This window comes from Mesoplodon densirostris, chromosome 13 (assembly GCF_025265405.1).
Source record: "Mesoplodon densirostris isolate mMesDen1 chromosome 13, mMesDen1 primary haplotype, whole genome shotgun sequence".
NCBI classification, from domain to species: domain Eukaryota; kingdom Metazoa; phylum Chordata; class Mammalia; order Artiodactyla; family Ziphiidae; genus Mesoplodon; species Mesoplodon densirostris.
The window spans coordinates 14,744,889-14,772,803 of NC_082673.1; the positions used below are offsets into that span (position 1 = coordinate 14,744,889).

Genomic DNA, 27,915 nt, shown 5'->3' on the forward strand with positions numbered 1-27,915 from the left:
GGTTCCTTGGCTGGGAAAATGTGTACTGTCCTGATAGGCAAAAACAAAGACAAGTTTTTCAATAGCGTTTTTGTAATTCGCAACTCTCAAACAGTTAGAAAACTTATTTTATCACAAAGACAGCTTTCGGTATTCCAAATTTCATACTGGCTACTTCTCTGATTGTTATATCAACTTAACAAAAAGGTACATTCTGCTGTTATCACTTGCACTCAGAGTATCATGCTCATGATGGCGATTTTACTGAACTATAATCCATGTACTTGGGCGGTACTTTTATTTATTCAAAAGGAAAATGTATATGCGTCACCTTGCTAAAGGATCAAAGTATTACATGAATGTTATTCTGGCATCCACTGTTACCAGGTTAACTTTTGTTTCACTGCCTTTTTTTCAAGTCATAATTTCATGTTGATGCATTTAGTTATGCTTAATCATTTCATATGAGAAAATAATCCTTTTTTCCCATTGCAGCCTTTTTTGGAAAATACCTCAATGAATATAATGGCAGCTACATCCCTCCTGGGTGGCGAGAATGGCTTGGATTAATCAAGAATTCTCGTTTCTATAATTACACTGTTTGTCGCAATGGCATCAAAGAAAAGCATGGATTTGATTATGCGAAGGTAATTTTCAGGCACTTTTACACTGCATCAATTTACTTTGTGCATAATGGGGGAAAGCCATTTTCAGTGTGTTAGCCCATACACTAGATTGGCTTTCTACATTCTCACAGTATTAGAATGAGAAATTTTAAGGTAATTTTAAACTCCAGGCAAGAAAAAGCCTCTCTAGGAGCACTGACTCTGAATAGTGATTTTTCCCCCATTAGGATGAAAGGCAATCAGCCTTTGATGAAAGTATTATCAGAAAAATCATAGATGCCTCCACTCTGTCTTGGGATAATTTTTGGTTTTTTCCTCCTCTAGAGGACTTATCCACATGATCATATGTTCATCTCATGCTGTTTTGCTTTTCACTGGGGTGAAAGTATATTCTGTCTGTGGCTTCCAATTTAGATGTAAGAATAACGCAGACAAGTGCAATAATCAAAAGTTGAGAAACCACATTCTTTGCTTTTACTCCTGTCTGGTCACACTTTGATATTGACAAGGACACCTGCCCCATGGCAGCTAGAGTCCACAAAAGTCTGTAAGGCTGTCAATCCTAGGATTTCCAAATCAGTTCATAGAAACTGAAAGGGACATGCCCCACAATTCAATCCTAGGATTTCCAAATCAGGTCATAGAAAATGAAATGGACATGTCCCATGGTTCTCTAACAAATGGATTCCAGATTAGACTTTGTAGAAGTCACACAGGTTTTGTGATTGCCAACTTAAAATAAAACTATTTCCAGATCGCAAGAGTGGAGGGGAAAATATCTTTGAATTTAGCCTGCTAATTAGCCTAAAATGCCTTCTTCCCTCCTAGCCATATCCATCTCTTCCTCATTTATCTAAAAGAAGACGAGAATCTGCTCTATCTAGCACAGGTCACTATGAAACAGCTATTAGTAGAAGTCAGAAAGAGGAGACCTGATCTAACTTTGGCACATTGCTGTCTTTCCACTTGGCCTGGTTTGAGCACAGGGGACTTGGGGTGAGGGTGTACGTCTCACTCTTTCATACCCTTCAGAAAACAACGCATGCAAATGAATGCGTATTAGCAATTCACAAACATTGCTAATAGGTTTCCAAACTCATCAAAGTTGAGAGCTGGCAGGGACCTTGGAGGCAGATTTGAGCACTGTCCTACCAAGTGCCATAATTGTAACTGCTCATTTTTTATCTGTGGGGATGCTTGTCAGGCTTCTGTTCAAGCTATTAACCTTTCTTTCCCTGTTGTCCTAAGGAGAGCAAAGTAATCAAGATTCCTTCCAAAGACTAAATCAGCGTAACTTGCCCGTTATCACAGCTGATTAAGTGTCAAAGACAACTGTGTCAAAAAGAATATGTATCTTTTTTTAGGGAGGAAAGGAATGAAACAGACACTCCCATGGACAAAGGTGTTAGCCTGTGGACTTGTCCTAACAATGACATGTGCACAGATTTGGTCCCTTGGGCACTGCTTTTGCAGCTGTTCTGGTCCTTGAATCTACATGTGATTAGTCATGCCTAGAAGCCTCTGACGGTGCACATTGCCTAGACACTTTCTGAATAAACTTTATACTGGAGTTCCAGGCCAGTGATACACACTTAGAGGAAGCAGGTGTTTTAAGTTTTCATTTTTTCTTTTTTATTCCATTTCTTCCCTCTCTTCCCCTTATTGCTTTGCATCAGCCCCTTGGACTGCCGGTTTAAGTCATTTTATTAACAAGTTAGGCTCTAATCCCAACAGCTGGATAATTTTAGTTGCACAATGAACAGTATAATCTGCAGGAAGTCAACTACTCCCCATGTTGAGTGTTTCAAATAAATTAATTGATAAAATGTTGCCACTTTTCCCTGTGCACCCAGATTTTGGCCACGACTTTCATTAGCATTTATTATGTAATTCTCACAGGTGAATTTTTAATTTAAGGAAAAGATCTTTTGTTTGTGCATTTACGCATGTGTGTGTATGCCTGTGTGTGTCTGTGTGTGTGTGTTCTGCAACTGTGAATTTGTAGTGGGCGTGGGTGTTTCCTGCCCTTGAAGTAATTAAATTTTTTTTGTCAAAGAATTACATCAGCGAAACCTGAGAATGAAATATGTATCCGGTGTTTCATGTACTGGAGCATTTGTATTGCCAGATCTGATCATTATCTTGGGCAAACGGGACCTGACCCTTTTTTTTTTTTTTTTTTTTTTTTTTTTTTTTTTTTGCTAATTCCTAAATTGCACATTATTTTTTAAAAAAAGGTTTGTGCACGTTACCACTTTAGCAAACCCAGAAGGTAACTGGCAGCTGATTTTCTCTGTCTCCGGAAGATGTTTTGCTCCTTTGGGAAGTAGTTTCCCTTACTGCTTAAGATCTTACCTCCTCATTCAGTGAGTTGCTTCTGAGGGAAAACAGTATTCAAATGTGATCTGATGAATGTCACCTTTTGTAATTTTTGTTTTGTGTCAAATGTATGTTTCAGGACTACTTCACAGACTTAATCACTAACGAGAGCATTAATTACTTCAAAATGTCTAAGAGAATGTATCCCCATAGGCCCATTATGATGGTGATCAGCCACGCGGCGCCCCACGGCCCCGAGGACTCAGCCCCACAGTTTTCAAAACTGTACCCCAATGCTTCCCAACACATGTGAGTAATACCCTCAGCTCCGGACCTGCTGAATGCGGGCCCCTCCTTTGCTCCCCATCTCGCTTCTCCCCTGCACCCCGTTTCCTTCCACGCGGCATCTCCACGAGACAGGAACACCGGCTTCTGCCCCGAGACCGCGGAACAGGAAGACCCTGAACTCAAGGGCTTGTCGAGGTGCTTTGATTAGGAATCACATCCACATTTGTAAGCGGCTAAACGAAAAGAAAGAGAAGCATGCGGGGTGAATGGGGGGCGATTTTGATCAAGGGTTTCCTTCAGTTGTCTTAAATAATATTCACAAACGTGATCGAATCATAATAATGATCAAGCAGTGTGTGTCTCATAGCAGCTGGGTGGCAACCCCTGGTCTGGTTATAAAAACCTGGGTGGATTTCCTGGGCATGGACTGTTGCAGCTTTGCCGCAGATGTGCAATTAGCATTGCTACAGAGGCAGCTGGAGTGGGCTTGCCCGAGAGGCCTTCTCAGGTCAGGCTTTCAAATAACCTGATGTTTCTTTTTAAGAGGAGGGGGTGGGGAGGCACAGAGTAGAGGGCTGATGGCATACAGGGACAGGACACAGAGCAGAGAGCTGTAATATGCCGATCCTTCTCACTAGCCAAAGTCGATGCTTAGGCAGCGAAGGACGTGACTTTGACTTTCACTCTGTGCTCACACTTTCTTCTTATCCATCGCAATAATGCACAGTCTTCTACGCAGAGCAGTTGGCTCTGTGTCTGCTGAAAGTTTGACCACCAGAGAGGTAGGGAAGAGGGTACTGATGTGTTTCCTTCATCACTAAACCTCCGGAATACATTCTTCATCTGTTTGTGCTTAAATATCATCCCTTTTCATCCACACTGATTTTCTAGCTATGATCCCAGACAGGAAAAAAAAAAAAAAAAAAAAAAAGATTAAATGTACTTCCTTACGAAAAGAGGTAAGTAACTACGGAAGGCATTCTAGTTGCTGGTCAAGACATATCCCTGGAAAACTTTTTCTTTTTATTCTTATTTTTTATCTTATTATGACTAATAAACTGCTGGTTCCTGGTCAGTGGTACTTAGATCCTCTCTATCGTATCAAGTGACTTAGAAAGAAAGAAAGACAAGAACTGACAATACGTATGAAGCCAGGGTGGGTGCCCTACTGAGCATGCCCAGGAACTTGGAGGGTGAAAGTGTTTTGATGCATAAGATATTGTCGACAAAGAAGGTTGCCCCAGCATCTGGGGAATACGGTCTGGACGAGCCATTGTGCTTTGGAATCAACCCTGTGGATGGATATACAAGCCTCTGAAAACCTACCCTACATATAACTATGCAACTAAATTCATGAATGAAGCCCATGAGTGGTGAGTGGCTCTCCATTACCAGTCACTTGCAAATTTAGTAATTTGCAAGTGAGAGAAAAAGGCTTTTGCAGGCTTCTTCCATGCCCTGGGACCCACCCTTCTCTTCTCTTTTGAGTCAGAAATCTCTCCCTTTGTTGCGTTAGCAGAATCTCAGCCTAAGGTGATTTTCCACAACTGTAAACTTCACTGATGTTTTCCCAAGTTTGAGGACAAGGGTTGACAAAATGTGTTTTGTGGCTCCTTAGGAGTCAGCCTGCCTTTGAAGCTTCAGGGCAAGGTCCTGAGCCTACAGGAAAATCAGCCACAGGTCAAGAGGTTCTGACAGCTCAGCGGCATGCACAGACAGCAGTGCAGGACCAGAGGAATCTGCAAAGTTCTCGGGGCCTCAACAATAGCTTTAAAAAAAAAAAAAAAAAAAAGTATCGCTGATTCCAGCAATTTAAAATTCTATTAGTTCCACAAATATTTATGGAGCGCCACCTGTGACATTGTACAACACAGCAGGGATATAGGCACAGGGAAAACACAATTGCTAACCCTGGAGACCCAATGAACTAGGACAGAGGTTGGCACAGAGGGGCCAAATCCAGCTTGCCACCAGTTTTTATAAATAAAGTTTTACTGAAACACAGCCATGCTCATACAGTTAGGTATTGTCTATGGCTGCTTTTGCAATACAACCGTGGAGTTGCTAGTTGCCGCAGATACCGTATGGCCTACAGCACATAAACTATTTACTGTATGATTCTTTACAGATAAGTTTGTTCTGGTCCCCTGCTCTAGGGGGTAGTGTCCAAATAGCCTTAGCAGCAGCAGGCCCAGAAGTAAGTACTAGAGCAGGGATCCCAGGGGCTGTGGAAGTTTGGAGGAGGAAGCATGCCCATCTTTTAGAGGAACCAGGAAAACTTCAGGGCCCAGGAGGCATTCAAAGGGGGCCACAAAGGATGGGCAACATTTCTGCAGCTGATACGCAGAGATTGAGTAGATGATTTCAGGAAGAGAATATGGCGTAGAAAAGTGGTCGCCATGTAAATGAGGCCGTCTAAGATGTGACCTAGGAAAGCAATAAGGGATAAAGGTAGAAAGAGAAATTCACAGAATACTGAGAATTTGTGTAATTTGTATGTAACCGTAAGCAGAGAGTCACTGGAGGCCATTTAGTAAAGGTAGAATGACATCATATGTGACTTGATCATTTTCCCATGCAAAGTTTCTATTATTCCTTTTTAATTCAAATGAACCACCTGTGTGCCGTAGTAGTGATTGTATGAAGTGAAATCTGCACATGGCAGAGTGAAAAGTTCTCAGGCCTTGGAGCCAAACAAGCGTGGGTTCCTATCTCAGCTGTCCTCATTGAGCCTGTGGGCCGTTTCTTTAAGCTCTCAGAACCTGCATTGTCTCATCTGTAAAATGGGGGTAATAACTAGCACCTTGACGTGATGTCATGAGTGACAATTAAAAGGGGCCCCACCTTGGGCCTGGGACACAGAAGCCACTTCATAGATGCTAATTCTCATTGATCCTTTCTGTTAAGACAAACCATAAAAAACTTCTTTCCGGATTGGATCTTTTTTGACCTACAAAAAGTGCTGCTTTGTTTGGTTCAATTTAACGTTCGCGGAAAGCAGCTAGAGAAAGGACGAGTTGATACTTGTCCGTCGTGACTTGACAAGTCTGTTGACTAGCTAAGACCCGCATTGATGAGGCTCTCACACCTGGCTATTCTAAAAACACAGACAGGAGAAGCACCAGCCTGGGCTGTGTTATCTTTGCCAGGTGCAAAATGTGCTATAGGCAAGTGCCAGTTTGGAGAACACTCGTAGCCATAGAAAATGAAAATCCACACAGTGGGATGAGTGATTCAGCTTCTGTTTGCTGCTGAGCTCGGGGCTTTGTGCACCTAGAATGGGGAGATCCGCTGTGTCTCCTGCAGACCTCAGAAGCCTTGAATTCAGGGCATCTTTGTTGTCAAAGTCTCCCCGGCTGCGGCTGGAGGAAAGGGCTGGAGAGAGTCCGTGTGTGTCTCTTGTCACTGTGAGTGACTGCGCAGGTTCACAGTTCAGTCCTCACACAAAAGGAGTGAGACAAATTGAAGACAAGCTTTCCATTGTGGCGCTCGGAGCTCCTGAATGGCTGGTTTCCTTAGCGAGAACAAGAGCAAGGCATTCGAGCAAAGGGATGCAAGAAGTTAAGTGCTTTGCAGAATTCGGCAGGCCCTAGGAAAACAGAACGAGAAGCTGTAGGCTCTCCCCTTTCGGCGGGGGGATGCAAGCCATGTGAACGCTTTCCTGGAGGTCACCTTCCTTGGTGGTCAGGCATTATCCAGATGCCTTTCATCCGCCTTGGGTTAGAGCTATCTGACCCCCTCAGCCTGCAGCGAATGTATCAGGTTTCCATGGTGTTCACCGTTCCAACAAAGGAAGGAAGCCAGTCCCATATTGAGGCTAGAGGTTATGCCAGCCAGCTAAGAATGAGAACAGATTACAGACGGACGGAAGACACTGTTTGATCAGACAGCGGCTCAGCCACTCCTGGCCTCTGAGAGTTCTGAGGGAGCCTCCGTCGTGATAATCACCTATAATCACCGTTACCATAGAGCCCTTCACTATGGCTGCGAACCTACTGCACTTCCCAGTAAATTCTCTCCCCCGTATCCTCGCAGTAATGCTATAGCTTCATCCTCACTCGGCATCGCTTTTCTCTCCTGGCCTCAGTGATGTGATAATATGCACCTGTGGACAAAAGCCTTTATGAGAAAGGGGATTCCGGGGCCTCCCTGGTGGCGCAGTGGTTGAGAGTCCGCCTGCCGATGCAGGGGATACGGGTTCGTGCCCGGGTCTGGGAGGATCCCATATGCCGCGGAGCGGCTGGGCCCGTGAGCCATGGCCGCTGGGCCTGCGCGTCCGGAGCCTGTGCTCCGCAACGGGAGACGCCACAACAGTGAGAGGCCCGCATACCGCAAAAAGAAAAAAAAAAAAAGAGAAAGGGGATTCCGTTTATCTTCCAGATGATTCTATGAGGAGCTCAGACTCCCTGAATACTTTCCTACCAACTATGCATCTATGAACTTAAAAATTTTTTTTTGTTCCAATTCAACAGTTCTTTCTTTCCGTCCCTGGAAATGAAATGTGTATGACTGTACACACACACACACACACACACACACACACACATGCACACACACACAGAGGTTCATGTGAAATCTAAAATTTCAGTAGAACAATCCACATCCACTAAGTTGCAGGAATTGTTCTGACAGTGGAGTTTGGGATGGACATGGCTGTCCAAGGGAAAGCTACGTCTGTGTAAGCCTCAGAACGGTTTTCGAAACACCTTTGGTATCTAAAGTCGGAAAGAAATGTCTTGCCTTAAAAAGAATTTGCACGGTCTCCCTCATTTCTTCCACAGATACATAAAAGGATATGCTTTCGAAGATGAGAGAGTTTTAAATCCCCCATAAACATTTGTGATTAGGGCAGAATTCATTGCTCCCTCTCCTATATTCCCACTCTCTTCTTCTCTCTCTGTTTACTACATATCCCATTGCACTGGCTGCTGACCCAGATCCCCGAAGTGCAATCGCACAAGTCCAGGGGCCGTATTCACACTCAGTATCACGTGAATGGTGCTCTGCTGCCAGGCAAGGTCGCTCTTTCCCAAAGGCAGGACCCAGCGGTCCCTCTCTACCTCTCGTTGTCTGGTGAGCACAGCTCCTGTTGCTCTAGTTGTACAACACATTTTTGTTTAGCAAATGAGTAAACATATTAAGCCCACCAACTAGCTGACATTAAGACACGATTTTAACTCATATGAAAATAGTTGAACAATCAGTTTTATAAATTAAATGGGTACCTAGAGGTAGTATAATCCCATAAATTTTTAGATTAAAAAAATGAATACCCAAAGTTTATTTTTTTTTAAAAAAAGACCCAAATAGCTTTGCCCAGGTCACATAAGTAGATAGGGACAAAACTGGAGCCCAAACTCGACTCTCTTGGACCCTACACCGGGCTTGTTCAGTACCCATCACAGTCACAATTAATAGGAGAAGAGTTCCCTATGTACGTCTTTGCACAATTAGAATTGGAGTTTGCAGCATCATTGGAAGACTCTTTAAATTAGTTTTATGATATGCCTTTTTATTTTAAAGTTTTATGATATATCTATAATCAAGATCATTTGGTATTATCCTGCATGTGTTCAAATATTACCCACGTAAAGACATTTGAACTCAAATGGGGAAGATCTCCAAGAAGTCAATTAAACTAAATAAGTTTAATTTTAGTGAAAGCTGAGATGGTGTGGCCTGGAAGATTAAGTCTAGAATTTCCAATTTAATGCTTTGAGTGTGTGCGTCTTAAATCTGTACAACTAACTTATTCTGGGAATCGAGACCTATTTCTCAGTGAATGATGATCCTGCTACCAATAAGGGTATTAAGAGTTAGGATTTTTGTTGTCGTATGAGACTAAATAGCAAATGAAGAAAACACATGTTCAAATACAAAACGCTCGAAATATATTTATTTTCTCTGGGGTGACAGCAAAGACCATCAGTGGTACAAATGAACTGCTAAGTTCTTTGCATCTCCCCGCAAATGGGTTTAATATATGACACATGCATTTCTTGAAACTATTTCTGTGCTAGTAAGAATTATTCTCTCTAAACAACCACCCACTTTCAAATAGAAAGGGGACATGATTGATTTTCAGAATTCTTATCCCTGTTATGTCAATAAGCAATACTAGCAAGAAAACCAAAGCCCAGGGAGAATTGGCATGGATGGCAAAGGTTGAACGTACAAGGCCAGTAGTCTGAGCGATCTGCGAACTCGTACACTGAGCAATAACTCCAGACAAACAATGACTAGAGAAAAGCAATGTGCAGGGAAGCCTTGCTGGGCAAAGCTCACGTGTTTAAGTATCGGAATAATCTGTTGAGGGTTACAGGTGCCTTCCTGAAAGGTAGGAGGTCTGGAGAGCACAGTTGTGAGCCAAACATGTATCTGAACAAACAACAGACCAGGCACAAGTGACTGTAACTCTGACAGATTTTCGTTTTTTGAGTTTTTTTTTAAAAGGAAGCAACAGAAACTCAAAAACGACAAATGGGTCCTTTGTCCTGTCCATTTTCAAGCAAACAGCCAGTGTTATCTACCTTTTTGAGGATGCCTCTAGTGTGCCCTGGAGGGTCAGACTTGATTCTGTATTTGCAACAAACATAGACACACAGCAGCTGGTGGGAGGCGTCTGAATGGGAAACAGAAGCAGCTAATATTTTATTTTATTTATTTTTTATGTATTTATTTTTGGCTGCATTGGGTCTTCGTTGCTGCCCGTGGGCTTTCTTTAGTTGCGGCGAGCGGGGGCTACTCTTCGTTGCAGTGCGCGGGTTACTCATCGTGGTGGCTTCTCTTGTTGTGGAGCACGGGCTCTAGGCGTGTGGGCTTCAGTAGTTATGGCATGCAGGCTCAGTAGTTGTAGCTCGCGGGCGGTAGAGCGCAGGCTCAGTAGTTGTGGCACACGGGCTTAGTTGCTCTGTGGCATGTGGGATCTTCCCGGACCAGGGCTCGAACCCGTGTCCCCTGCATTGGCAGGCGGATTCTTAACCACTGCGCCACCAGGGAAGCCCGCAGCTAATATTTTAAATCAGGATGAAGGCTAATGATTTCAGGACTTACTTTTTATAGGAAGAAATGTATGGATCAGTGCTTTTAATGATGGGGATTTTGAGGTGCTTGTTGGGGACGGCAGTTCAGTGTTACATCATGGAGGGAACAGGGGTCTCAGTATGTCCTTTCAGGGCCACCTCCATACGCTTTACTATCTCATTTGTAAAGTGGGAGTAAGATGCCCTGCCTTCTCCGGGCTGCCACAGCAAGCAGGTGAGCTGTGATGTGATAAGCTCTCTCCCAGCTACCTGTAAGTGTGGGTATGATGTAGTCACAGCATGTGTCCTCTGGAGTCACTGACACCTCTTCGAAGCCTCACGAGAACTCTTTGAAATCCTTGCTCCCGTTATAGAGATGAGGAAACAGAGGTCTAGAGAAAAAAGTTGCTCTAGATCACACACTAGTAAATAACAGGACTGGGATGAGAATTCAGGTCTGATTCCAAAACATTCGGGAACAATTGGATATGTGGTTTTCCACTGTTCCCTCAAACAGTTACTTGCTTCTCTGTGGCTCGTGTGCCGGCCAACAGCTCCAGGCTCTGTCTGAATAATTGTAAATCAATTCTTAGGGCGGCAAGCCTTCATTATCCCTGGGGTACAGAAGGCTGCATCTTCCAGGAATTTGGCAAACCCCAGCAGGAGGCAACCACAGGTCTTTGGCAAAAGATCACTTTTCAACAACACTGTCAGTCCCAGAGACCCCCAACCTTCCACCTGCAGGTCCCTGAACAGCTGCTGTTCTGTGGGAAGCAGTGGCAGCCTGTCTTCCTTTAAAAGGCAAATGCTTATCCCCCCTCCTCCGCTGCTGAGATCCCACCTGGGATCTCATCCCCAGAGCAGGGCGGGGGGTGGGGGGGGTGGTCATCTCCCACATCCAGAAATTAAGAAAAACAGGGGATGGGGGAAGGACAGCTTTGACAGCGGACCTGAACTCTCCCTTTTAATATAAGCCAGATTGAACATATGTCATTCTGTAAATCCGGGAGTCCAATTTGAGGCTTGTAATTTGCTGCAACCTTCCCTGGTCCTCAAAGCGAGGTGGATGGAACCCTGCCAAGCACTTGAAGGTAAACGGTGGAGGACATGATTGGCCCGCTGTGAGCCTGCCTTTCGGTTCCCTATTGTAATTTTTTTGTGTGTTGAGTTTTTGTGGTTTAAAAAAAATCGACTAGATTTATTTTAAAATTAAGGCAAACCAACATCAAGGGCAGTTAGAGAAGAGTGTGAGGTATTATGAAGAAACCCCATGTAATCTTTTATAGCCATATTGTTTTTCAGGGCACATATCAGTAAGTGGTGAGGGACCTTTCATGACCAACTTGCTCTCTTTCTCTGACCTCAAACTACCCCCATGGGTGAAAATCTCTTTGCGCCGGAATTTAGAAGCTCCCTCTCTCCACCTCCTCTTCTGTCTCTTAATCTAATCCTGTTTGTAAGGCGACACACTGCGTGAAGAATAAGAAACATGGGCTTAAGTCCCTTCCTACTGCCCAGGCCCCTGAGATACAAGAGTCTGATTTGGCCCATGGTGCAATTTTAGATATGAAGAATGCTTTCAGGCCAAAAATGGGACCATTTGGCTCCTGAGGTGTCTACTTGGTAAGGAGACGGAAGTTAATGTTGCAAGTTTCTCTTACAAAGAATGGCAAGTGATATCTGAAAGTGTGTTTTTTAATGCCATGAGATTTTTTTCAACCCATATCCTTATATAGAATACATTTTTTTTTGGCTCATGTAGGAAACTCAGGTACATCTTCTGTTCTGGGCACTTTAAAGTGATAGATGATAGATAGATAGATAGATAGATAGAGATAAATATAGATAGAGGGGATAGAGATGGATGACAGATAGATAGAGATAGATAATAGATAGATAGATAGATAGATAGATAGATAGATAGATAGATAGACAGGCAGATTTGTTGTTCCTCAAAACAACTTTTTATTAGAGATGCTCTTATCCCCATTTACAGGTGAGCAAATCGAGCTGCAAGTGCTTTTCCCACCCTACACATCTGTCTCCTTAAAGGGGAGTTAACTTACACTTCTGAGTGTAACTTGTACACTTTTAGGGACAGTGTCTCCTGTGCTCTGTGTTATATTGGCATTTGAGCTGTGGCATTTCTGCTGGTTAACCCGCATCCTTACAGATCATCGGGGTAACTTTTTACACCAGCAAGACCAATGGTACCAAAACAGCATTTTCAAATATTAAAAGAGAGGCGCTGCAAATCCACTGGCAGAAGAAAATGGATAGTCACAGGTGGCATTTATAGAGCCCTGTGTTCATGGAAACGCCCCTGTGTACAATCATGCATCTCAGAAACTCCAAGTTCCCCCATGCGAAATTCCCCCCATGACGGAACCACTGGAACACGGTCGAGGCTTCTGGACTCACCAGGCTCACAGTGACTGATTGTTTCTCCAGTTTTATAATAAATGATGCCACAGGGTCACCTTCAGTCGTCATTATCCACCATCTTTCACTGATAGGATCCTCCCCAGAACAGAGACTGGTAATCACATTTCTCGATCAACCATAGACTGTTGCTTATTCTGTGAGATGGGCTATTTGCACAGTTGTGGTTCATATGAAGAGGAATCTCAGATGCAGGAAACCCCCCTCATTCTACTTTCTTTTCATTTTTTTAAAGCGAATGGGCTTTGGAACCAAGTCCTGGTTCTATTACCCGCTAATTTTATTAACCTGAGAAAGTTATTTATCTTTGCGAAGCCTTAGTTTTCTCGGCTGTAAAGTAGGAATGATAAACCTATATCCCAGAAGAGCTGAGCTAATTAAATGAGTCGATGTGAATAAAACACTTAGCACGATACCTGACACGTGGTAAATACTAAGTTTTTAATATTAAACAACGCTTATATGCTTATCAGCTAAGGAAAAGGTTCAAGTACATTATAGTCTGGCGGGGAGGTCAAATGAAACACAAACATTTCTCATTGTGAGAATTGTTCTAGCATGGATATGTTCTTTGGGAGTGTGAGGTAGCAACATCTACTGGTCCGGGGAGTTGGGGAATACTTCAAAGAGAAGGTGATGTGCTTTGTGCGGCCCCAGAGGAAAGGATGGACACCTCTTGGATCTCTGCAAGAGATCAAATATAGGCTTGAACCACCTGTGCTAGAACAACAGAACCCACTTCCCTATAGTTAACAAAAAATTATGCCCTGCACCTGTATTGATTTGTCTATAATGAATAGCTCTATTGGTAAGCATGTATATTGCCGTAGACTTGGTTATAATTCCAGCAAATCCAATTAAATTAATGGTATCTATATACAGGGTTAGGAATGAGAAAAATTCATAGAGACTAGATATGTAAGTAATCCATAAAATACCCTAGTAAATTCAAGAGAAGAAAATGTATTGAAATTTTGATTCCTCATCATTGCACGTAACATATTAGTGACTATACCTCATAGCCTAATTAGCAATAAAACTTTTCGAGTTAATATCAGCATGAGAACATTCCCTTCTACATTACTGAGTTTTATCTGTAGATTTGTAACATGACCACAATCATGTTGACGTGTTTTTACACATTTTAGTCAAAGGACCCAAAGGATCTTGCACTAATTCGATTTTTAGCTGCCAGTCTTGGTCTTATAAGTTTGAATCCATATACCTTCAGAGGACTTGTGCTGTTTGGGGTGGTGCAGACTTCAGATCTCTATATAAACGCAGAGAGATGTATGGGAGAAAAAAATACTTTAGCAGTGTCTAAATTATCTTTCCTAAATTGTTATTTCACGGCCTTTAACGAGATATGTCTCTAAATGGCTAAAAAGCATATATAGTAAGACTCCTTTCTGGATATTTGCAGAACTCCTAGTTATAACTATGCACCAAATATGGACAAACACTGGATAATGCAGTACACGGGACCCATGCTGCCCATCCACATGGAATTTACAAACGTTCTTCATCGCAAACGGCTTCAGACTTTGATGTCAGTGGATGATTCTGTGGAAAGGGTAAGCACACGAACTTGCCTCAGTGACAGGTTTTGGTCCAGCTCCCCTTATGTAGACCCATTCTTGCCAATCCTGTTTTTGTAGTTGTTGTTGTTGTTTTTCATTTTAAGAGAGAGAGTGTGTGTGTATTCAGTTAATTTATCATTGCTTCCTTGTCTCGTCCCCTTTCTATTACCTCTCCATGCTTGGTTCTTGTGGAGCCCGCAGCAAAGAGGAGATGCAAATCAAGACATCATAAATCAAGGGCTATAGCCGCAAATACCTTCAGGAATTAAGCAAATAATGTAAATAGCTAAATCAGATCCAGTATAAGGCAATAGGGAATGGTGGGGCTTGTGGTGAACTTGAAACTAAGTGCCCCCATCTAAAGCAAGGAGCAACTACTCAACTTCAACTAATTTTTGTTGTGTAAGAATGTGGATCCAGTATCAAGTCCTCTGACTTCTAAAAGAAGCCAGAAACACAAAAATTTTATTTGAAATTTCCTGAATTTTAAAACATAAGCCAAACAAGACATGCCTGAAGGCTGGATCTAGCTGGATCAGGCTCAGAAGTAGCCTGTTTTTAACCCTTGATAACTAGATATGAGTGATGATAGTCAAATTTGCTTTTAAATGGATTTTTCAAGGTAAAACCTTAAAGTTTGGTGGTGGAGGTTGTTTTGTGGGTTTTTTTTTTTCCAAATAGGCAAACAATACCTTTAAATAGAACGTACCAGACTCACAGAAGTTACATATTATACAAAATCAACTGTGTTATTAGACTTTTTCCCTCCAGGATTGCAGGCAACTGGAAAATGTGGGTAATGTACATGTTTGTCGGCCTTATTAAAGCAAATCTTGCCTTCTAAAAATAATGGAAAAAAGGTTTGGGTGAAATCATGGCAGCACTGTTGTCATCTTACGCCATCACAATTGCTTCTGACTGGTGTCTGTGCTGTGTTTCAGCTGTATAATATGCTTGTGGAAACGGGGGAGCTGGAGAACACTTACATCATCTACACGGCCGACCACGGTTACCATATTGGGCAGTTTGGACTGGTCAAGGGGAAATCCATGCCATATGACTTTGATATCCGTGTGCCTTTCTTTATTCGTGGTCCAAGTGTAGAACCAGGATCGATGTACGTATTTCTCTGTTTCCAACATTCAGCTGTCATAGCTCGTGTACGTCTGAGATAATTCAATTACCAATCTCAGGCTCTGGTTTCCTTTCATCTAAACAAAAAGGGTGCATGTAGGTTGGTAATTCAGAAGACAAAAACCTCCTCCCTGCTCCACCCCTCCCCCACTTCTGCCTCATGTTAAATTAACTAAAATATACTCTTTCAAGAGAAAGGAAAAATAATTGTATCAGTGCTTAATTCTCTCAAATTTACCAGAATGCATGAGGCCGTGCGCACAGACACAGAATGTGATCTTTAGGAACATCATCCTTACCTTCATTGAATCTTTTTTTAAAAATAACCAGTCCTGGGGCTTCCCTGGTGGCACAGTGGTTGAGAGTCCGCCTGCTGATGCAGGGGACACGGGTTCGTGCCCCGGTCTGGGAAGATCCCACATGCCGCAGAGCGGCTGGGCCACTGAGCCTGCGCGTCCGGAGCCTGTGCTCTGCAACGGGAGAGGCCACAACAGTAAGAGCCCCGCGTACCGCAAAAAATAATAATAATAACCAGTCCTTCCTCTTGTTTTTTTTATTTTTTATTTTTTTTACTTTTCTTTTTTTTTTTTTTTTGCGGTACGCGGGCCTCCCACTGTTGTGGCCTCTCCCGTTGCAGAGCACAGGCTCAGGACGCACAGGCCCAGCGGCCATGGCTCACGGGCCCAGCCGCTCTGCGGCATGTGGGATCTTCCCGGACCGGGGCATGAACCCACGTCCCCTGCATTGGCAGGCGGACTCTCAACCACTGCGCCACCAGGGAAACCCTTGTTTTTTATTTTTTAATTATTACTAAAGAATTTTTTAAAGAAAATTAAATTTTAAGAACTTTAAATAAAGTTTAAATAAATTTTAAGAAAAGAAGCCTGAAGGACTGGAATTCCCTTTCTGTCACCTTAAACAAGTCTCTGCATGCCTTTGTATCTAGATATTCCCATCGTAAAATGGGTTTCATATGCCGTACGGATCAAAATGTCTTGTGTAACTGTTAGCAGAGATATAGCAGGTGCTGCCTGTTAAAAAGCATCTGTGAAAAACTTCTGATATTATTATGGAAGCAATAGGCAATATTCAAATGGAGGAAACTCAGCCACTTAAATAAATGTGTTTTTAATCATTAAAGAAATGTTTTGTGTAAAATGAGATCATATACATGAAACAATTATGGAAAAAGTGAAAGAAAAGAGTGCAAGTAGAATTCAAAAGCTGGAATGATCCTTAAAGACCATCCAGCCTGGACCCCTGATTTCACAATGAAGACGCTCCACAGACAGGGTACGTGCCTCTCTCAGAGTCCCCGATCGTGGAGGTGGCAGCCTTGGGGCCCAGATCCCAGATATTCTGAGTCTCATCTACGAGACTCGTCCGCTGCTGCATTCCACTGCATCCTGGGGAGGAGGGGTTGGCAGTAAGAAGGGCTTCTTTGGAGAATGTCATCCTGTCTCTCCAGATCATTGGAAACCCCTGGGGAAGCATCAGATCTAGAGTGAGAAGGCTTTATGTTTGCAAGACTAGGTGGCGTGGATTGAATTCAAGTATAAAAACCTTGTGTCCGGGCCTCCCTGGTGGCGCAGTGGTTGAGAGTCCGCCTGCCGATGCAGGGGATACGGGTTCGTGCCCCGGTCTGGGAGGATCCCATATGCCGCGGAGCGGCTGGGCCCGTGAGCCATGGCCGCTGGGCCTGCGCATCCGGAGCCTGTGCTCCGCAACGGGAGAGGCCACAACAGTGAGAGGCCCGCATACCGCAAAAAGGAAAAAAAAAAAAAAAAAAAAAAAACTTGTGTCCTTTTTCAGAAGGTTGATTTCGAAGCCCTAGTTCAACAGAGGAGTGGTGGACTATCGGGTTTCAGAAGAAAATACACAGCTTACAAAAACCAAATATCAGGCCACAGTGTGTCTGGCAGTGTGGCCAGAGTTGAGGGATGCAGGCATCTCTCCAGCCCTGTGACAGCCAGTTCATCTTTCCCTCGGCCGTGGTTGCTGACCACTCAGGCACCTCCCAGATGCAGCCACCATCCCTTGGGGACCAGATGAGAAGCAGTGAAGGCCAGGGAGTCCTGGGATGGAGAAAACAGCCCTGGTGGCACCCTGCACTGGTGCTGGGTCTGGGGCGTGACCATCTGTCCCTTTGCAGAGTCCCACAGATTGTTCTAAACATTGACCTGGCCCCTACCATCCTGGACATTGCTGGGCTCGACGCACCTCCTGACATAGATGGCAAGTCTGTCCTCAAACTCCTGGACCAGGAAAAGCCAGGTAACAGGTGCGTCCGTTTTCTTCCCCTGAGCCAGCCCTGAGCACATTGGCTCCCAGAGCTGGGCAGCAGCTGGCAGAAGTAGAGGCAAAATACCCTTTGCACCTGAGGCTCACCCAGAGCTGAGACTTTCTTGGCTGTTTGTGAAGAGCGTATTAATGGAGATGCAGTCCTGGTGTCCTGGTCTGCGGGAAGTGAGAGGTGTTGCTTTAAGTAAACTGTTAGCACAGATCCGTTTGGAAAAACGTCCAAATGCCAACAGTAAATGTTATTATTTTGCTTTCAGGTTTCGAACAAACAAGAGGACCAAAATTTGGCGTGATACATTCCTCGTGGAAAGAGGGTAATGATTGGTTCCTGGGGTGCTTCTGGGCACCAGTCCTAGTGGGCAGCTCTCCCTGCTGGGAATGTTTTTCCCCTTATTTTGGTTTACTAAGCATGCAGATTTCATAAACTTAGTCATAAGACTGAATGTTTGCGACTCATCCTTCCCTGGCCAGCAGAGTAATGATTGTTGCATCAGAATTGCAAAGATGGGACCACAGCCCATACAGGGCTATGGATTGACAGTTGCATTTCTCCACCTCACTTCCTAATTGGACCAGTCAGTTGGCTTTCTCAACCTTCTTTCCCATCTTCTGCCTGACACCCTTCTCCTTCTTTTCCTTATGTGCCTTTACTAGTTTTGACTAGACAAATATATGAGATTGTAACTGTTCCTGAGTCGCTTCTGGGTTTGCCCTTTTGATTTATAATGCCCAGTGTCTTTGTTTTCCTCCATACTTACACTGAGCGGGAGAAAAGCATTTCTATCATTGCTTTTTAGCCAAAAAAAGAACTTTGAGCCTGGAAAGCTAAACGTTTCTGCCCAGAGTTTTGAAATGAATGATTTTGGAGGAAATGACTCTTCCTCCCCTGACCTCTCGTCCTCATAGTTCCCAGCTTGTGATTTTTTGCAAAGGACTCGTGAAATGTGGGGTTCCTGTGGTTTTACCCTTGATATCAATTTCTTGCTGCCTGGAGAATGTGGAGTCATGTGACAGGGAAGGAAAAAGAACAGGCAGATCTCAGTGAAGGTCATTTCAGATCCCTTCTCACAGAAGAAGCTTTTCCCTTTCTGTCAAAGGAAATTACTACGTAAGAAGGAAGAATCCAACAAGAATATCCAGCAGTCAAATCACTTGCCCAAATATGAGAGGGTCAAAGAACTGTGCCAGCAGGCCAGGTACCAGACAGCCTGTGAACAACCTGGGCAGGTGAGTGACACAGCTTTTCTGCACCATGACTCACATGCTTCTCTAATTCTAACGTAAAATATTTTCAACATGTCAAATAATGTACATTTATGTATAAAGAATTTCTCCATAGCCGTCATGGAGTGCTCACTGTGACGTCTTTCCTATGACTAAGCAGTGTCTAACTGGTCCAAGCTGGGACTCCTCATCACTGCTTGGGCTTCCTCCAACTAAAAAAGATGGTGCTCTCAGAGAGAGACTTCCAAATATCCACCCAATTAGCCAGCATCCATTCAAGATATCAGACATATGAAATGGATAGTCCAGTTAGAAAGATCAGAGACTGGTTCTATCTGAGGAGAAAGCTCCGTCCCTGGGGCCCCTCCTAACTGGTCATCAGAAAGGGTGGAGAGGCAGCTTAATCAAGATCTTGGGTAGATGACTATGTATAAAATAGCTAACTAGTGAGAGCCTGCTGTAGAGCACAGGGAACTCTACTCAGTACTCTGTGGTGACCTAAATGGGAAGGAAATCCAAAAAAGAGGGGATATATGTGTACGTATAGCTGACTCACTTTGCTGCACAGCAGAATCTAACACAACATTGCAAAGCAACTATACTCCAATAAAAATTAATTTTAAAAAAAGAGATCTTGGGTAGATGCTGAGCCTCTGGACAGTGAATCACCCCCAAGAGATTGGGTCACCCCATGCTAAGATCAGATGTCATCTAACCCAGAGAGGCGGACAGAGTCTGTGACCAAGGTTGAAGAATGAAGAGGGAAACCATATTCTGTTTGATTATTGTTTCTACCTGTGCTCACACAATTTCTGACATCAAATATTTCATTAGAATGAATCCTCTTCATTAATTGAAATACTACCAGAGAGTTCAGGGCTACCCAGAACACCAACTATTACCAATAAGAACTAAAGAATTACCGTGTGATGAATTAACACAGATCTGTTTTTAAGGAAAGTGAGAACATAGGCACACAAGTTATTTTAAGCACTCTTGATGGAAATCTATGCTAGCTGGGAGAAATACACTATGTCATGATGAGAGGGACTGAATTTCTGCCGAAGTCATAGCAATTTAGAACAAAATTGGAGGAAAGAGAAAAATAACATTTATCGAGGATTTGCCTTATGCAAGACACCGCACCCAGAGTTTTATGCACATTAGCTCAATTTAATCTTCACATCCGTTGAGTGAAGAAGGCATAGACATCCTCATTTTACAATCCGGGGATCCGTAAGTTTTCTGATGCTAAAACTTCGGCCTCTTGCTGCTTTCCAAGGTAAATTTCATTAACAAGGTGAAGAGAAGTTCAATTCTTCTGTGAGTCTTTTTTTTTTTTTAATTTATCTGACCTCTAAATAACCACACAACTAGCCAACACCAGTCCAAGGTATCAGACACATGAAATAAATAGCCCCGTTATTATGAAAATGGCCTCACTCATTATACTCTATTTATACGGCATCCAGCGTATTGAATAGATGTTCATAATGAACTACTTGACCCTCATACGCTCTGAATTTCCTCATGCCTTTTCATACACAGGAATCCCTTTGAAGTGGGAAAAGGTGAGGAGGGAGGGCTCTTGAAGGAAGGGATAAAACCAGGCCTTCATGGCACTCTGGTAAGTCAGTTTTCAAGTGCTTAGTGGAGAAGCTTAGACCTATTCATTATATTACAATTTGAAGTCTTCAAATCCTTCTTATGGAAGCTCTAAGTATTATTATGATTAAAATCTCAGAATTGTTTTGTAGCTCTAAAATGATTTTTATGAGCCAGCCTCAATAGACTAATTTTACTTCTATTCAGGAGTTGGAAATGTTCAGTGTTAAATATATCTCATGCACATTGGTGATCTTGTTACTATTTCAGCCCTTTAAGTGGCGAGACTTATAACCCTTTGAGAAGAAGATACATGGCCTACCTTTCAGTATACAGTTTTTGCAAACCTGTCCAAATTGCTTGCACTGAAATTTTAATGTATGTCCTCAAGGGCACATGCAGGATAAACTAGATTATTGGCGCAAGCTCTTCACTTGTGTGCTGAATGCCAACTATGTTAAAAACTTCACTTTGCTTTTTTATATTAATAGTTTTCTAAACTTGTTTTGCCCCCATGAAATGCTTTAATATTTGGCTCCCTGGAATTTTCCTCTGCTGCTTTATTTCTGTGTTAATCAGTCTGAATTTGGATCCTATCACATACATATATGAGAACTTCTCAAAGAACAATCTCTTTGAGAAGTGCCTGAATTAATGGAGCAGAGAATTAGACTCTTCCCAATGGTGATTTCTTTCTATAGGTGGTGCTCAAACCATAGCTTTAGAATCTGAGAACTGAGAAAATTTTGAGCCTCTTCAAGGTAGTTATTAAATCTGTAGGTCTAACCTGACATAGCTGTATTCTATAAATCTTTATATGTTGGCCTTTTGCTTTTTTATCTGGCTCCACTTTGAAGATTATCTTTTTAGTTACAATATCACTGACTTTTAGAAGAAAAGAAAAAAAGTCCAGAATAATGAGATTGTTCAGGAACAAGGTGACAGCTAAGGCTAGAGCTAATTTGCTTAGGTTTCCTTCCCTTGACATGGGTTTCACACATGGCTTGTGCCCTGCTTCTCTTCCTCTAACCAAAGTGAACTGCCTTCCTTCAAAGGCAGCACCATCTTGTTTTTGGTTTGACCCTCCATGTGGTGTAGAGGAAAAATCAGCACCATTAGCCCAATTCCCTTCACTCCTAATCCCCAAAGAAACAGGGCACCGCCCCTCACCAGACCCCCGTGCCTGGTCACTGAAGGATGCTTTGGGGTCAACGTGGATGTAGGAAGTGGAGTAAATAGGAAAGAAGAATGTGAAGTTCAAAGGTTTGGGTTAGAATATTGACATCCACTACCTTTCGGTTGTGTGTTCTTGGACAAAAAGCTTAATTTCTCCTGAGTCTTGGGTTTTCTAGCTCAAGAAAGAAACTTGATCTCTGTCTTTGGAGGAGGAAGTGATATCATATATGTAAAGCGCTAGATGATCTGTAAAGCATGTGCAAGTCTTGGATGTTGGGTGTTACTATTGTTCCAGGCCATCTTACCTGTTGTTTTCATTCCTATGAAGCCAACAGGCAGTTAAAATGGGCCAGGATCCCAGACAGTTGGCCTCACTTCTCCACCACATGAACAAAACAACCAGCAGGGACTAATTAAGACAGCAGGGACATATGTGTTGGCATTACTTCCATGTTCCTGAATTAATACGAGGCTGAATGTGAATTCCCACCACCCTCTCAGCTGGCGTTGCACCCCCAAGCGTATTTATGTACATACTACACACACACACACATGCACACATGTATGCACACATGCACCCACTCATGTACAAACTCAACTTCTGTCTGAAGACTTTGGCTCAACAGAGAACATAGATCAGTGATGCTCAGTTCTGTCTGCACATTAGAATCACCTGGGGAGCTTTCGCAACTACTGATGTACAGCCTCGCTGCAGACCAGTCAGATGAACATGTTTGCAGATGAGGCCAAGGCATCTGTATTTTTTAACAAAGTTACAAACCACAGACCTGGAATCTGAGAATGTCAAAGTTGGAAGGAGGCTTAGAAATCTTCTAGTCGAATGATATTCTTTTCCTAATAAGGAAATTTAGATCCAGAAAACTTAAGCCACAAACCCAGTGTCAAAACCTGCATCTCTTCACTTCGTGTTCAATCTTTTCTTCCCCAGAACATGCTGCCTCTGCAAAAATATGACAGTAGATTTTTCTCTTTGAAATTGTAAATGGCATTTGCTACCCTGAAGCCCTCACAGCATCTTGGGTAGCAGTTCTCAACCATGACCTCACATTAGAATCACTTAGGTGGCTTTGGAAATGCCCATGTTCGAATCCCAACCCAGACACATTAAATCAGAATCTCTGAGGATGGGACCCAGGTGGCAGTGGGTTTTTTTTTTTCAAGCTCTTGGGTGATTCCTATGAGCAGGCAAGATAGAGAACCATTCATTTTGGGTGAGCATGATCGGGTTTGTTTTTCCTCTTCCAGGTACAGATATTGACTCCTTAAATAGGAGTTACATAAATGAGAAATCCCTGGGCATTCCATTTTGAAGTACATCTTATACATTCTCTGTCATTTAAGGGGAAAAAGCAACTTGTTTTCTTTTTTTTTTTTTTTTTTTTTTTTCTTTTTGCGGTATGCGGGCCTCTCACTGTTGTGGCCTCTCCCGTTGCGGAGCACAGGCTCCGGATGCGCAGGCCCAGCGGCCATGGCTCACGGGCCCAGCCGCTCCGCGGCATATGGGATCCTCCCAGACCGGGGCACGAACCCGTATCCCCTGCATCGGCAGGCGGACTCTCAACCACTGCGCCACCAGGGAGGCCCTGTTTTCTTTTTATAAAGCAAATGTCATGTCCTTTTGCAAAGTTGTTGAATTCCAGCATCTTTGTAATTTAGTTTGCCTTTCTACTCTTGTATCAGTACAAAATAAAAAATCTGTTGAAATTCTAAAAGGACCCCAGCATCAAGCAAAGGAAATGAGAATGTAGCATGTTGAGTGTAAGCTGGTTTAGCTCCAGGATCTATGTCGTCATCCCGAAATTATCCCTCTGACCAGAGATCCCTGAGACCCGTTATGACCAGCGACAGAGCAGGAATAAAAAGACGTTTGCCAGTAAGTTCTGGCTAGAATTGTTAGTGTGCCAGAAATGGGCTGCCTGTTTCCAGAAACCCACTGAGCCCTAGTTAAGATCACAGGATGGCTTGTAACCATCCACGGGCCCACCTCCCCCTGCCCTGGCTCTCCTGGTTCCAGAGAAGCTGGCCAGAAAGATTGAGCCCCCAGCGCCTTGCTCTGGCTGAACCCTCATTTGCACAGGAGCCCAGTGTGGAAGGCAAGCCTCCTCCTCTCTTCAGCCTGCACTGAAGGATGAGTCTGAACAGTTGGGCATCTACCTAGATGCTTGGCTTCTTTGCATTTTTCAAAATACAAGTCGCAGGGTTAAACATCAGACCGTATTTAATAATGTTCCAAACAAGTCAGAAACAGACAAACATTAAGGACAGACACTTTCTCCATCAACTACGTAATGTGGCCCCACCTTATTTAATTTTTACTCTCATTTCCCAGTACGCCCGCCCTGTCTCGTAAACGTAACATTCTCACCTGCATGTAGGTTGTCACCTCTGTCTTCCCAAGTGCCGTTCCCTCAACCGAGGCCCACCTGCAGCCTCACACTCTGCCCCAAACCACTCTCCTTTCGTAACGGTGTCCTCATCCATTGGGATTGCATCCTGGGTCCACTGCTTGCTTGGTATGTGACCGTGGGCAAGTTGCTTAACCTAACTCTGCCTCGGTTTCTTCATCTGTAAAATGGGCGTAATAATAGTACCTGCCTCCGGGAGTTACTGTAAAGATTATAGGAGTTAAATATATCAAGCAGCTGCAGTAGTCCTTGGCACACAGCAAGCACTCAGCAAATACTAGCTATTGATGGTTAGCCAAGGTCAGTTCACCAGTTTTACTTTCCCTCATTTGCAAGAACCATACTTCTTCCAGCATTCCAACACTGACTTTTACAAATGGTTATTGACATTAAACTCTATAAGAGGAAACATTTTCTCTCTCGTCTGCTTTTCCCTCTGCCCTTTCCCCTCCCCAATCCCATCTTACCCCATCTCAGAGAAAGCAGGAGATAAATCTCCTCAGCACAAGCAGCTCTATTTCATATTTGTGAGAAAGTTTGACAATAGCTTGAGTTAGTAGCAATTTGAACAAGGATGCTTATGTGGTCTTATATTCCCCAGTGTTGAGATGAAAGTTCTTTTTTTTAATGGAAGCATAATTGACATATAACATTATATTAGTTTCAGGTGTACAACTTAATGATTCGATATTTGCATATATTGTGACGTGATTGCCACACTAAATCTAGTTACCATCCATCACCGCAGAGTTAAAAATTTTTTTTAAGTTTTTTTTATTGTGGTAAAAGTCACATAATATAAAACATACTGTTTTAACCATATTTAACTGTACAGTTCAGTGGCACTAAGTACATTCACATTGTTGTGCAACTCTCACCATCATCCATCTCCCGAATTTTTCACCTTCCTAAACTGAAACGCTGTCCCCATTAAATACTAACTCCCCATTCCCCCTCCTCACCCCACCCTGCCCCTGGCATCTACCAATGTACTTTCTGACTCTGAATTTGACTATTCTAGGTACCTCGTATAAGTGGAATCAAACAGTATTTGTCTGCACCTAATGTATATTGGAATGCATTTTTTAAAATTTATTTTATTTATTTTTGGCTGTGTTGGGTCTTCGTTGCTGCACGCAGGCTTTCTCTAGTTGTGGCAAGCTGGAGCTACTCTTTGTTGCGGTGCGCGGGCTTCTCATTGCAGTGGCTTCTCTTGTTGCAGAGCACGGGCTCTAGGCGTGCAGGCTTCAGTAGTTATGGCACGCGGGCTCAGTAGTTGTGGTTCGCGGGCTCTAGAACACAGGCTCAATAGTTGTGGCGCACGGGCCTAGTTGCTCCACGGCATGTGGGATCTTCCCAGACCAGGACTCGAACCCACGTCCCTTGCATTGGCAGGGGGATTCTTAACCACTATGCCACCAGGGAAGTCCCTGGAATGCATTTTTAAGGTTAACTTAATATATGTCCTGCAAACAGATGGTACCTTCTTTTTTCTTCCCCCTGTGCTATACAGTAGGCCCTCACCAGCCATCTACTTCATACATAGTAGCGTACATAGGTCAATCCCAAATATTTTTTCCTTGTGATGAGAACTTTTAAGATTTATTCTCTTAGCAACTTTTAAATGTGCAATAGAGTGTTATGAACTGTAGTCACCATGCTGTACATTACACTCCTGGAGACTTATTTCTTTTATTACTGGAAATTTGTACCTTTTGACCCCTTCACCAATTTTGCCCACCCTCACCCTCACCCTAGATGAAAATTCTAAACACATGTCCACATGCAGGTAACTGCTTTCCATGATGTTGGCACTGGCTTAAAGGATAATCAGGTTATCAGAAAATTACTGTATTGTGGTTGCATCTCAGAGAATATGATTTGACCCGAATTAGGACCAAATCCATGTAGTAAGACATATAATAATTGAAAACTAATGTGCGTGTGTGCATGTGTGTAAAATTAAGCTTTCATTGCAGTGTATCTTCGAACAAGTTGTAGCCAAAATTTGTTTCTTCCTCATGAAAATGGGTATAAGTAGGTCTAAATAAGAATACAGGACATTCTTAATCAATCTGAGAAATATATACAGTTCAAAAGGTAGAAACTATAATGATCCTCTAGTGGTCACTTCAGGAAAGGGAAGTAACCAAACTTCTATTGCCATCTCATACTGTGCTGAGCATTTTACACCTGAAAACTCTTCCAAAAAATAGATATTATGCCCGTTGTAAATATGAGTTTCAGACAGGAAAGTAACTTGACCGAAGTCGCACAGTTAGGAGGGTGACAAGTCTGCGTTCAAACCAAGATCTGTGTGATTCAAAGCTCGCAGTCTCCCCACTAAATACTAATTACTATATTTAAGACAGTTTACAGCCAGGGAACAGTAACTTGCCCAAGGACTGGGTAGCCTTATTAAGGGTCAATTATAATAGTTCTGCTCTGGATTCATGTAGTGCATCTTTTCCTCAGAACTCTGAAAACACTCAGCAGTTTATTCTCATGACATATCCTTAAAGCCAGGAGGAGCAAGTATTATTTTACCAGATGTGGAATCTGGAAGAACAAAGAGATTCTGCAGTTTGCTCAAGGCCATAGAGTTAGCAGCAAAGGAAAATTAAAATTGAGATCTTCAGATCCCTAACCCAATACTTACCTCCATTAAAAATGGCTACCTTGGGCTTCCCTGATGGCGCAGTGGTTGAGAGTCTGCCTGCCGATGCAGGGGACACGGGTTCGTGCCCCGGTCCGGGAAGATCCCACATGCCGTGGAGCAGCTGGGCCCGTGAGCCATGGCCACTGAGCCTGCGCGTCTGGAGCCTGTGCTCCACAACGGGAGAGGCCACAGCAGTGAGAGGCCCCTGCATGGAAAAAAAAAAAAAAAAAGGCAACCTCTCATCAAGTTTACATTAGATCAAATTCTTTAAATAATAAACTGTGTGTAACAATAATAATAATAATAATAGCAGCTACCTTTGTTGATTGCCTGCCATGTGCTAGGTTCTTCCTATGTGTTATCTCTAGTGCTCATGACCCTGCAGAAACTTAGATTGTGTAGCTGAGTTGCCCCAGGCCCCATAGCAATGTGATAAAGCTGATATTCAAATCCAGGCTTTTCTGGCTTGAAAGTCCAGACTTTTCCACTAAGCCACATCAATATGGGTATGAAATGCCCCTCCCAAGTCCCAGGCAGAATATAGGTGATATTCCCTACTGCAAAACCCTACTCCAATAAATGAATTATGGTAGCACTTCAGGTTATTGTGAACATTAAATGAATACATCTTTACATAAAGCACTCTACACCAGTACCTTATATCGAGTAAGAGTTTAATAGGTGATGGTAATGTGACATTTCTCATTAGGTTGGATTCCACCCAAAGAGCTGCACACATGATTCCTTGAACCAAAATAGCCAACCTTCTCTTCTTCATCAGGTGTGATTTACCTTAAGTTACATATAATCTATCAAAAACGCTAAGACATAATTATTAAATGGAGTGATTCAGTGCTGAGCTAACTTCAGGGAACGATTCAGGAGTAAGAGACTTGGTCCTTGCCCCTCATCCCAAGTTTCAGCATAGTTGGAAAGGCTAAAATGAAATAATAATAACTTTGGGATTATTGAAATAGTTTTATCGAGCGCCTCGCCCACAGTAGATGTACAGAAATATTTGCGGAATAAATGTGCACTAAATTATCAGCACAGACTCATACATCAGAGAGGCAGGAGGAGGATTGAGATGGTGTCCCAGAGATCCGAAAAGGAATTTGCAGGAGTGAGTGGAGA

At 43.0% G+C, this 27,915-nt stretch overlaps 1 protein-coding gene across 5 annotated transcripts in view; it reads left to right on the forward strand.

Annotated features, from left to right (window-relative positions):
* Positions 1–27,915, forward strand: part of SULF1 (sulfatase 1) — a 164,197-nt gene that overhangs the window by 110,797 nt on the left and 25,485 nt on the right. For 4 of the 5 annotated variants that reach the window (XM_060115978.1, XM_060115974.1, XM_060115972.1 and 1 more), the window contains exons 6-12: positions 475–626; positions 3,064–3,233; positions 14,100–14,250; positions 15,198–15,373; positions 17,543–17,671; positions 17,949–18,005; positions 18,789–18,918. In XM_060115978.1, coding sequence (XP_059971961.1) covers positions 475–626; positions 3,064–3,233; positions 14,100–14,250; positions 15,198–15,373; positions 17,543–17,671; positions 17,949–18,005; positions 18,789–18,918 — 965 coding nt within the window. The remainder of the gene's footprint in view (positions 1–474; positions 627–3,063; positions 3,234–14,099; positions 14,251–15,197; positions 15,374–17,542; positions 17,672–17,948; positions 18,006–18,788; positions 18,919–27,915) is intronic. The other variant, XM_060115975.1, reaches the window with a different exon arrangement.